Here is a 12,812-nt window from a genome sequence, read left to right as displayed (position 1 = left end):
GCATCCCAATATCGTTCCAGCTTAAAATGGGCCTTAAATTCCAGAAAGCGACCTGTGAGATGTGAAGAGAGACCCTTTGTAGATACTTTAAGATTAACCATCTCCCAATATTTTGCCTTCATAATTTTTTTTAGAGGGAAATACAGCATTTGCAGGGTCGTCCCAAAGTTCCCTCATTCCCAGGCTAAATAACAATGGATTTTATGGGAGGAATCTTTGGCAATTATTTCCTTTAGACCCCCTGCATAATGCTGGAGTTCTTCTGTGGTCCATATCCTCCGCCAATACCAAAGCGGGCGTAGGTAAGCAAGGTCTTGGACAGATTTTTTTCTCCAAGATCCAACATTAATGCTATCAACGGGGTGCTGGACGGAACGCTAGTAGCTTTTGTCAAAAATTCATTTTCTGCTAGCATCAAATTTCTTAGATTTTCGAACCCCCAGAGTTCAGCTCCCTAAAGAGCCGAACTTAGGACCTTCATTTTCATATATTTCTAACAGGGGACTAATGGGGTTTGAAACAGAGGAATTAAACCTTTCGAGAGGGATACCTGCCTGCTGGTGATGTTTAAGCACTGCTAGATCTAATTGGCTAGTCCATCCCAGATCTCTCGGGAGGGTCACACCCAGATAAGTAAAGGCGTCAACCTGCTCTAGCGGGGATTCGTTCATATATATCCTCCCTCTAAACCCCAGGGGGCTTACGATCAGTAAGGACCATAAATTTTGTTTTTGCTATATTTATTTCCAATCCCCGATCCAGACAAAAATCTCCAAAGCGCTTTAAGGCACCCTGAAGGCCACTTGGCGTTTATAAAATTTTCAGGGTGTCGTCCGCAAACATGAGGATCGGAACTCGCTCACCAGACATCGCAGGGTCATCGGTCGGGACCAAGGAGAGGAAACTCGCCACCCCGTTCACGAAGAGCGAGAACAAGGTAGGCGCCATAACGCAACCTTGCGTCACTCCCCTTTCAACAGGGAAGGGTTCCGTAACCTCTTCCAGGCGACCCCACCGAACCAGAGCGAACGTATCCTCATGTAAGCGAACGATCATACTCAACAATTCAGGGGCCATCCCTAGCTCTTTCAGAACTTGTCACAGTTTGTTACGGGAGACTTGGTCAAAAGCCGCCCTTAGATCTACGAAAACGGCATATAAGGTACCCTTCTCCAAAACCACAGTACACCAATATAGGATAAGGAACCGGAAGACCTGGTCTATAGTACTGGTCTTGGGTCGAAACCCAGCCTGGAGGTGACTTAAGATGTTATCATCCATCCAGGTCTGGATTTTCCCCAAAACCAACCGGGCCATAATTTTTTGGATGGAGTCAGACTAATAGGCCTATAATTGCCTGCTAACGACTTGTCCCCTTTTTTGTAAACCAGTACTATTTTCGGCCCCTTTCCACGAGTGGGGAACTTCCATCCCTAGAGCTATGGCATTTGCCAGGTACATAATATAGAGCCACCATATATTTTTGTCGTTTAGAAATACATCGGCGGGAACACAGTCCATTCCTGGAGCGCGACCCTCAGTCACTAAATTTAACACGCTATCGACATCTCTTACAGTGAAGGCGGCTTCCTTATAAAAAAGTATGGACAGAAGTCCCCTCACTATTGCCAGCTTCACTACTAGCGTATTGTGGTTTAAAATACTCAACCCATGAGCTTTGAGCAACATTATTATGTGGGTTCTCACGATGCCCACCCCTGTCAGATTTAAAAAGATTCCAAAAATGTTTTTGATTCTTGGAGTCACATGCAGCTTTAAGATCCTGCCACCTACTCTCTTCCCAAGCTTTTTTTAGCAATGAACGGTTTACGCCTATAATTAGTTCTTGCCACCTTTATTTTACTAAAGTCTTTTGTTTTTAATGATTGAGACAACTCTCCCCTGGCTTGCCGACAAGAGCCGTCATACCAACTCTCCATTTTTCGGTTTTGGGCTCTTTTACCTTGGCAAGGTTTACAAAAGTACGTTTTTAATTTGGTGAAGAAGCTATCATGAGCATCCATAAAAGGTTTATGCAAGGGCCCATGCGTTGTATCTATCTCCATAGTAGCTAACACACCTTCCAGACCTAACTCAATTTCTATCATAATATTCTGGTGCTTTACAACCTGGCACCCCTTAAGGTGACGCTCATCATTTGTTATTACTAAGTCAGGTGAAATGGGTCCCTTGGACATTTCGCCGACTTTATTTAAGCCAAGGTTGAACACTGCGGCAATGGGATTGTGGTCACTCATTACGAGACATTACCTCCATATCGAGTAGAGTGTACCACAGCTTAAGGGGGACAAGTAAATAATCTATATTACTTGCCCTAACACCATTATCGAATGTTTTTTGGCCGTCCTATCCGACAGCGTTCGACCATTGGCAGCCCTCTGCTGGTGCCCCATGCAGAGGCCCTTCAGTTGAATTGCAGCCTCTATTCATTTTCTTATAGGGTTAATATCCAGTTGAGGGACTCCCCATCTACAGTCCTTATCATCTGTTAGGTGCATATCATCAGGGCCAAATGGCTCGAAGGTGGTAAAGTCTCCTGCTATTAGCGGTAGGACATTTGCTGGGGAGGCCTGAAGCATAGCATCCAGAGCTGTTACAACCTCCGATCTCCTACCTCCTGGGAGGCCCCAGGCATAAACATTAAAGATATCTCTTTTAAGGTTGATGGAAAGCTAAGCCTAATGTGAGGAGATCACTATTTGTTACAGGGAGTAATTGGCTATGACACTTAAGGCTCTGCCTAACCCAAACCACTAATCCACCCATAGGACGGCCCAGTTGTTTTTTGACTGCAGGGACAAAAAAATTCAAATAACCCACTTTGAACACGGGTTCAACCGCCCAGGTCTCCTGTAGTAGACATTTATCAAATTTATCAATAAATTCCATCCAAGCAGGTGAACGAATATGCTACTTACCAGTATGCATCTGTTCTTGGCACGTAGGGCTGCTGACATTCATCATATCTGTGCATAGATCGCCGTCTAGTGTTGGGTCCGGATGATTGCACATTGTTGTCCTGGAAGAGTCTTCGAAGTATCATGAGATAGGTGGCTCCTCCCCTGGACTACAGTGCGCATGGGCATCCTCTCCATCCTCAGATTGTTTTTCGCCATTGTGGCAGAGATGGAGTGTAATACAGTGAGTGATGTCCATGCTACATAGTAATTCTGAATGCTACAGCTGCTACAGGCGCCGGGGAGGAGGGTGGGCGATATGAATGCCAGCAGCCCTACATGCCAAGAATAGATGCACACTGGTAAGTAGCATATTCGGTTTGAGGCATGTGGGACGCTGAATTCATATCTGTGCATAGATTATATAGCAGTCCCTCCTGTTAGCGGCGGCTGCCCGTGCCAGCTGCAGCAGTCTGAAAAAGAGTTTTGAGAACAGCCTGTCCTACAGCTGCCTGCTGTCTTGAATGCACATCTACGCAGTAGTGTTTCGTAAATGTATGTTTAGTGGACCATGTGGCTTCTTTACATATCTCTTCTAAAGGAATATTCCCCAGGAAAGCCATGGATGCTCCTAACTTACGTGTGGAGTGTGCTCTTGGAGGTATGGCAAGTGTGCGTTTAGCCTTTGCGTAGCAAATCTGTATACACTTAACAATCCATCTGGCTATTCCTGCTTTGGAAATGGGGTTGCCTTTGTGCTGTGGAGAAAAGGCAACAAACAGTTGTTTTGTTTTCCTGAAATCCTTTGTTCTGTCTATATAGTACATAAGAGCTCTTTTGACGTCTAATGTGTGTAGAGATCTCTATGCGACATTTTCTGGATTAGGATAGAAAACAGGCAGTTCTATGGTTTGGTTCATGTGGAACAGCGAAATCACCTTAGGCATGAATGTAGGGTTGGTGCGTAGTACAACTATTTGCGTGGACCTGTATGAATGGCTCTTGAATGGTTAGTGCCTGGAGTTCACTAACTCTTCTTAGTGAGGTAATGGCTACTAGGAAAGCAAGTTTCCAGGTAAGAAATTGAATCTCACAAGAGTGTAGAGGTTCAAAAGGTGGTCCCATCAGTCTGGTGAGGACCACATTCAGGTTCCATACAGGTGAAGGTGGGTGTCTGGGAGGGATCACTCTTGAGTCCCTCCAGAAAAGCTTTAATGGCAGGCACTCTGAATAGTGAAAAGTGCTGCCTGTTTTGAAGATAAGCTGCTATTGCGGATAAATGTATACAAATGGAACTGTACGCCAGATTACATCTGTATAAGTGCAACAAATAACAGATAATGTTTTGAATAGATGCATCCAGTGGGTTAATGTCATTATTATTACAATATATGACAAACCTCTTCCATTTAGCCGCATAACATGCTCTGAGTGTGGGTCTTCTTGCCTCCTTGAGGATGTTCATACATTCTGGTGGCAAGTTGAGGTAGCCAAATTCTAAGACTTCAGGAGCCAGATCGCCTGGTTGACCTGTTGCGGATATGGGGGCTGAATTTCGCCATGGCTCTGCGTTAAAAGTCTGGGTGTTAGCCGCAGTCTTTGATGCGGTACCACGGAAAGTTCTACTAGCGTGGTGTACCATGGCTGGCGTGCCCATGTTGGAGCAACCGGGATGAGTGTCATCGAGTGTTGCTTCAGCTTGCATGCCACCAGCGGTATTAGAGGCGCTGGGGGAAAAGCGTACGCAAACCTGCCTGACCAGTTCATACATATCGCATTGCCCTGTGACTGCGGATGTGGGAACCTGGCGGCGAAGCTTTGGCATTTTGCGTTTTCCCTTGTGGCGAATAGGTCTATCTCTGGATGACCCCACTGCTGGAAGTACGGCTGGAGTACCGATGGATGTATGTCCCACTCGTGCATCTGGTGGCTGTGTCTGCTGAGCAGATCCGCCATCTGGTTGTCTTTGCCCGGGAGGTGTTCCGCCATGAGGAAGATGTTCCTCTGAATGGCCCACTTCCACATGCTCTGAGCCAGATGAGACAACTGTGGAGTGTTTTCCTCCCTGCTTCTGTATGTAGTACATGGCAGTCATGTTGTCCATCCGGATCAACACGACCTTGTTGCACAAGTGTACTTTGAAAGCTTTCATTGCCATGAAGATTGCCATCAATTCCAGAAGGTTGATGTGCATCTTCTTCTGCTGTGCTGTCCATAGTCCCTGCACTGTGTAGTGGAGTACATGAGCTCCCCATCCCTGGAGAGATGCGTACGTCGTCCGTATAATCTGGGGCACAGGCTCCTGTAACGGTCGGCCCTTGTAAAGGTTTTGTGGGTTCCACCAATGCAGAGAGTTGTATGCCCGACCGCTCACCAACACTAGGTCTTTCAATTGTCCTTGAGCCTGATTCCACTGACGTGCCAAGCACTCCTGAAGCGGACGCATATGTAGTCTCGCATGCGGGACTATGAAGATGCAGGAGGCCATCATGCCCATCTACTGCACGAACACTTTTGCTGGAAGCGAGTGTTGAGGTCTGAATTTCTGTATCAGCAATTGCATGCTGTTTGTCCTCGCTGAATTTGGCTGAGCTTTGGCTGCCAGTGTTTATTGTCGCGCCCAGGTACTGTAGCACGTGGGCGGGTTGAAGATGTGACTTTGGATAATTCAGCCAGAATCCCAGATTGTGAAGAAGATGAATGGTGTGGGACATGTGGCTGGCACACTGCTGGGCCGTCTTTGCTTGAATAAGCCAGTCGTCCAAATAAGGGTAGACATGTATGTGCTGTCTCCTTAGGTGTGCTGCTACTGTCGCCAGGCACTTTGTGAACACCCTGGGTGCTGCGTTGTTACTCCGAAAGGGAGGACTTTGAACTGATAATGTTGATTCTGAATAGTGAACCTGAGATACTATCTGTGTGATGGGTGTATGGGTATATGGAAATACGCATCTTTTAGATCCAGTGTTGCAAGGAAGTCTCCCTGACTGAGTAACGGCAGAACATGCTGTAAGGTGAGCATATGAAAATGCTGACAGAATGTATCTGTTTAGAGGCCTGAGGTCCAGTATGGGTCTGAGAGACCCGTCCTTTTTGGGTATTAAGAAATACAGAGTACACCCCTGAGCCTTGGTCTTCTACAGGCACGAGCTCTATGGCTCCTTTTTGCAGCATGCTGACGACCTCCTGCTGCAATAAGTGTAAGTGCTCTGCGGACATAGGATGGTGTCTTGGTGGTATGTTGGGTGGAGTGGATGTTAATTCCAGACAATACCCGTACTGGACAATGTCTCTCACATACCTGTCTGTGGTGATGGATTTCCAGACCTCCAGGAACTGTTGTAGTCTCCCCCCCGACAGGTGTTATATGGTCGGGGGGCAGTGACAGGGCGTCACTGTTTGCTATTGGCAGATCTGGCATTGTTGTTTCCTCTTCCTCTGCCCTTGATGTGGTTTCCATGATATCCACCCCTGTTGTTTTTATTGTAGGTGGAGTGTGTACCTCCTTTATTATACTGTGTCTGCTGTGTGGATTGGCCTCTTGAAGGTCCTCTAGTATTGGAGCGACGAAAGGAGCCACCCCGAAACCGCTGTGACTGCAGAGCCCCCATAGACTTTGCAGTCTCGGTGTCTTTTTTAATTTTTTCAAGGGTGGTGTCAACCTCAGGTCCAAATAAGTAGTCCGGGTTAACTGGCTGATTGAGGATAGAAGTTTGTATTTCTGGTTTGAATCCCGAGATTCTTAACCAGGCATGTCTCCTTAACATGACGCTAGTGTTAATGGCCCTGGCTGCAGTGTCAGCTGCGTCTAGCGCGCACTTGATGGAAGCATTGGTTATAAGCTTTCCTTCTTGGATTAGTAGTTCCGCACCCTCCTTGTACTGATCTGGTAGGTGTTGCAACAGTGTCTCAAGGGTATAATAATGGGACCGGTCATATCTGGCTAAGAGTGCCTGAGTGTTGGCAATGCGCCAGATGTTAGCTGCCTGCGCTGCCACCCTTTTTCCTGACGTTTCTAGTACTTTCGACTCCTTGTCGGGAGGCGGAGCATCACCTGTAGTCTGTGAGTTTGCTCTCTTACGTGCATTAGAAACAAATGGCAACTGTCCTTTTATATAAGTAGGGTCCACAGGTGCCGGTCTATATTTTTTTTTCAATTCTTGGGTTTAACACCCTGGCCCTGGTGGTTTCCTTAAAAATATCACCAGCATGCTTAACCCCTTCCATGCTCATGACAAGCTCAGCTCGTCATGAGGCACACTGGAGCTGTGGTGGTGACGAGCTGAGCTCGTCATGAAACAATGGGAAAACAAAGGATCCAGCACGGGGGGGGGAGAAGCCTTAGCAGCCAAGTGGCTAAGGACCCCTTCTAGCATGGGCAGGGTCTTGACTGTTCTTTCTGAAGTGGAAAAGGTGTCAACCAGAATGTCTTCCTCCACAGGGGCAGCATGTAGTTGCACGTCATGGTTACTTGCCGCTCTTTCAATAAGGGCGTTAAATGCAGTAGTGTCCTCAGTAGGAGATGTTTTTACACTGTATATATGTGTGTCAGGGGCAGTCTGCGGATCCCTTGGGTCAGCTGGGTCTGCTCATGGTTGGTTTTGATCAGTGTCCACATGATAAGTGTCATCCTCATTTTCGTCATCCCCTGCATCCACATCGGAGTATGTGGGTGAAAAAGACTGAGGTTCTTGTCCATAGGACTGGAGAGGTTCCACAAGAGCTGGCGATGTGGTTGAATCAATCTTCTTCTTTAAGGGAATTTTATATGACTCCATGGGTGTTTCTGGTATTATTTTCCTTTTATATATGGACAGTCTACCAGTTTCCGAGTCGATGAACTGCCCCGACTCCTGTTCTTCAGGCTCCTCTGTAGCCTCCACTTCCATCGACACTTTTTTAATGGCTCCGATAACTGTTTTTGGTTCGAACATCTTCGGTCGCACTGTTGGTGGCAACCCGAATTTGATTGGTGTCGATGCGGTCTGAACGTTTCCGACCAACTTTGGTGTTGGGGCCTTCTTCGGCCCGACCGCTGCAGCCTTTTCTTTGATGCGTTGGAGTGACTCCGACACCTCTTTGGCTATGAATGGGCTCGGCTGCGTCGACTCGGCAGGGTCCTTGGAGCCAGTCTTTGTCTTGTCCGCAGGCCTTGACCAAGGATCGAGCCCTTCTTTTGGTTCGAGCCTTTTGTGTGTGTCGACTTCCTTCGGTGTCGGTTCGACAGCCTTGACTTTGGTCTTCGGTGCCCCAACCTTCGGCTCGATGACCTTTTTGAGCTTCTCGGTATCGACGGCCTTTTTCTGTTTCTTCGGCTCCGAGGGGTTTGAGGCCTTGGAACCGACCAGAGTCAGCTGCACTTTTGGTTTTGGCAGTGATGCTTTCGGTTTCGATTTCTTTGGATTGACCGATGGCGATTTAGATACCGATGGCTCTTTATATATGTTCGAAGCCGGGCCTTTATGCGGGGCTGTAGAACGAGTCTGTAGATCTCGGGTAAGGCCTTGTGGCGATCCCTCGACCTGAGCCTTATTGAGTGCTTCATCGTCGGCCCCCATATAACCGGTTGGGCCTAGCTCCTCGCCTGAGCCATCTTCTACGGCCCCTAGGGCCTCTGCGTCGTCTCCTACCTCCTCGATGACGTTTTCGTCTTCTAATACTTCTTCATCTTCAGCGTCCTACTCGGAGTCATGGCCCGAAGCCGGATCTGAGTTTTCTTCCCGATCCTCCATATCAACGACCTCTTCATCTTCGGTCTAGAAGATGTTTTCTGGAATAGGCGCTGATCTCTGCGACTCCAATCGAGCCGCGCGTCGAATCCGAAGAGTTTTCTTAGACCTGAACCTGGCACAGGCCATACAGTTGGCTTCGTTGTGATCCGGGGACAGGCACTTGTTGCACACCGGATGGACATCGATGTGCGGGTATTTTGCATTATAAAGTGGACACCTTTTGAATGGGCTTTTTTCCATCGTAGATCGAAGATCGGGTCGAATGTGGGGAAAAAAACGTCTGATTCCTCGATGTCCTCTCGAAGCAAAGTTATCGGTACCGAACGAAACAATACCGACGCGGTCGAAAGCCTTTTGGCTTTGTAGAAAGTTTTCCTAACTTGAGCTAAGATAGTAACATCCAAACCCAATGGCGGAAAAAAACAATCTGAGGATGGAGAGGATGCCCATGCGTACTGTAGTCCAGGTGAGGAGCCACCTATCTTGTGATACTTCGAAGACTCTTCCAGGACAACAATGTGCAATCATCCGGACCCAAAACTAGACGGTGATCTATCCACAGATATGATTTCAGCAGCCCACATGCCTCGAACTTTAGTTTAGGCCCCACACTTGCAACATTCCATGAGATAATCGATGTCTGGCATACTGACCCATCAGATCCACAAATAAATTCACCCAACACAGGGGATACCACAGGGTTTGGTATGCATTATTCTGGATGGCCGATGGACACACTCTTGTAGCCACCTCTACATTACCAAGACATGAATTGGATTGCCTGCGACCACCATTCCCATCATACCTACATTCCTGGATGGTCACTTCCCCTATCTTCGTATCTACTTCTTCCCAGTTTCCTGAGGCTATGCCACTCAAGACAGGACTTTGGGACACATACAGTCAGTCGCAATGTCCCAACCCCGACAATGCATCAAACCTGTTGAACAGCATTATATTCCCCAAAGGGCAAGGATTAGATACTTTTCCCAATGAAAAGTTATCCCTCTCCATGGAAACTGGAGGGCCATAAAAATAGGATAGGGGGAATGCTTGTATCCCCGGGGACCGGTCATTTTGAGGCCAGTCACAGATGTGATTAGCACACCTCCAGTCTCTAAAGTTAATAATGACACAGTCCCCTGCCACTGACTTGGAGCTCCTTCCTAACCAGTTCACTCTCCTGGCAAACAAAATGTCTGCATGTATGTTAACCGGCAGAGGTCGATACTTATTAAGGCACAAGGTACACTTATTTTTTATGCCAACATATGACTTCCGCTTTTCCTGGGCCAAAGAGGGTACCCCCGCCAAGGAGGAGGCGGGGGTGCCACAGAAGGCGCCACAATAGCTGACTCAGCAGAACTGGACCCCCCCTTACTGCGCCAATACTAGTAGATTCGGTTGGACTTTGAACTATTGTAGTTTTCTGCTGACAGATAGGTGCACTATACCGTGATCCCACCTGTTTCTGGACTGATACTAGCGAAAGTACCAGACATACCAGTCTGTTTTCCATAGTGTCCAGCAGATCATATATTGGATGACAACTCACACTGATCACCATGCACTCACACTGATCACCATGCACTCACACTGATCACCATGCACTCACACTGATCACCATGCACTCACACTGATCATCCGCTCACCCTGAACTCACAGTTATCACTCTGCACTCACAATAAACTTGTCCTGTTCACCCTGTACCACATCCTGCAGTCACACAAGCACACTACTCACCCTGCACTTATGCAACACTTCACTCACATGTCTCCCCTTTCTGCTCAATGTGCATACTCACTCAAATAAGACCATCACTAACTATACACATTCATTTGTCCCACTCTGCACTGACATCTGCACCCAAAGTCATATCGTCACCTCACTCACCCTGCAGTCACTCCTCTTACCCTTCTCTCACACTGTCGCATCACTGCACTCACATGGGCACTCCTACCACCGAAAAAGTGCAGAGGGTTAATGTGCCTGCTATAAAGCTAGTGTACCATGCAGATCAAAGAACTGAGGGTGGGTAAACTAGGAGTAGCGCTAAAAAAAAAATGAAATGTTTGCCAGAAAGGTGCTATAGAGAGATGGAGTGCATTGTTGGTGAGTGGTAGTGAGGAAATTCCGGGAGAAGGAGGAAAATGGGGGAGGGCGGCCAAAACAGACAGTTGCACTATGTGAGTCCAGTGCTAGGGCCAGCCCTGGATGGGAGTGTTAGACCCCCTAAAGTTCGGGTCTAGTTGCGCCCCTGTACACAAGTATGCCCCATCAAGGATTATGTAGTGTACCAGATTCCAGAAATTTCTGTCAGGTGGTGGGGGGCCCCAACATCTAAAAACATTCAGCTAGAGGGGCTCAACCTACAAAAGTTTGAAGACCTCTGGTATAATCTCTAGAAGGGGCAAAATTAAGTGTGCAAATTTAATTTTTTGCACATGCAGTATTGTGATGTAAAACTTTGCAAAGGCTGCTTTTACATTTTTTTCTAAAAGGAGTATCCAAATAGTACAATATGGGGGCCAAGTGCAAAGGTAGCAGTCTATGTCTAATCCAAGTGATAAAGCAGAAACAGTTTCACTCTGTTGGTTAGAACTATCCAATTTGGAGATGCTTTCCGCCATTTGGTATCCTTTCCACCTCAATGCAGAACAATGGATAAGGCAACACAACATTTTTTTCCTTACAAAACATCTTAAAAGTACTTGTGCATGCATTCATCAACTCACCCGCTCTATAGCTTCTTTTTCTTGAGGTGTAACTTGAATATAGTTCATGTGGCCGCTTCCGGAGTCACCTGCCATTCCAACCCCACCACTGCCACCAGTACCACCAGTACCACCTCCACCACCTCCAGTCTGGCCACCAGCCTCCTGAACTGGCTCATTTAACATCTGAATAAACTGCTCCTGGTGTTGACTGATTTGCTGTGGTTCATCAGGGAACAAAAGGGAAGAAAGATACAACACGCTGAAATAAAGTATTGTTGCACCTAATTGTTGGTAGTTTTAAGTTTTTTCATAAATATTCTCTGAAGCATGCTGAATAACATACTTAAAACATCCGGTGATAAAAACAAGTTAGTGACAACTGCAAACCATTGATAGAAGCAGTCGCCTACACACAATTATTAGATAACCAATTGAACTAATAAACTACTCACCTATAACTTAGAAAAACACCAAGGCAGAACATATGAAAAGGAAAATGTGACTTACACATGTAAGCTTCTGTTCATAGCGTGTAGTGTTGCAGATTCACAAGCTCTGCTTACTCCCCTGCCAACCAGTGTTGGGCTGGACATCTACAACTTTTTTTTCTTTGAAGAAGTCTTTTGAGTCACAAACTAATCTCCCTTAGCCAGAAATGGGTATGGACTCCACATTAGACCGCTTACCACAGCGAGTGAGAGTAGTATGGAGAGGTGAATGAAACAGTAAATGATGCACTTGTACTGCAGAAAAGGAATAGTTATTTGAGAGAAAAAAGCTCTGTAGTCTGAGCCACGAATGTCTGGGGAGGAAGATGGCTGCACTTGCATCTACAGCACTACACACTACAAAGAGATGCGTACAGGGTTAAGTAACATTTTCTGTTTGTAGCATGTGCTGCTGTATATAAACATGCTCTGCATTAAGTCTAAAGCAGTACCCTCCGTAAGCAATGGCTAGCATGTGGTTGATGCAGATGTCGATTGTAAGGAATGGTACCCCCCTTGTTTTTGGACTGATGCTGCTAGTTTTTCAACTCAGAGTGCATGGAGGCCTGTTAACCTGAACTCAAGTGCACTTTAACTGGAATGTCGAATTTGCTTTCCCCCAACTGGACAAACTAACTTCGAGCAAGACCATAGTAAATGGTACCCAGGGCATGTAGGTTAGAGGATCCACCTCCAAGGACTGCAGCACTGGCTGTGCCACCCTCGATGGGAAACAAGTAAAACGAGACTTCCAGACGGCCATTTGCAGGCTGGAAGAACAGGTTTAACTGCTGGCCCGACTTTACATTTAAAGCAATGGCAAAGTCAGACTTTCCCCGGTATATCTGGAAGACACTCCGATGGCAAACCTATTGAGTCCTAGGGCAGAATGAAATAAATCCCACAGGCCGAACATGCAATTTAACATGCTCTGATATCAAAAATACAAAACTGTAG

The 12,812-nt window shown here is 46.7% G+C and overlaps 1 protein-coding gene across 1 annotated transcript in view; it reads right to left on the bottom strand.

Annotated features, from left to right (window-relative positions):
• The window catches only part of RAD23B (RAD23 nucleotide excision repair protein B), a 366,676-nt gene that overhangs the window by 27,152 nt on the left and 326,712 nt on the right, over nucleotides 1-12,812 (bottom strand). The window contains exon 9 of the mRNA XM_086962076.1: nucleotides 11,386-11,583. Coding sequence (XP_086818202.1) covers nucleotides 11,386-11,583 — 198 coding nt within the window. The remainder of the gene's footprint in view (nucleotides 1-11,385; nucleotides 11,584-12,812) is intronic.

The sequence above is a fragment of the Lissotriton vulgaris genome, chromosome 3_1 (assembly GCF_964263255.1).
Source record: "Lissotriton vulgaris chromosome 3_1, aLisVul1.2, whole genome shotgun sequence".
In the NCBI taxonomy this organism is placed as follows: domain Eukaryota; kingdom Metazoa; phylum Chordata; class Amphibia; order Caudata; family Salamandridae; genus Lissotriton; species Lissotriton vulgaris.
The sequence above is the reverse complement of the archived record's forward strand: the minus strand, read 5'-3'. Positions and strand labels throughout refer to the sequence as shown.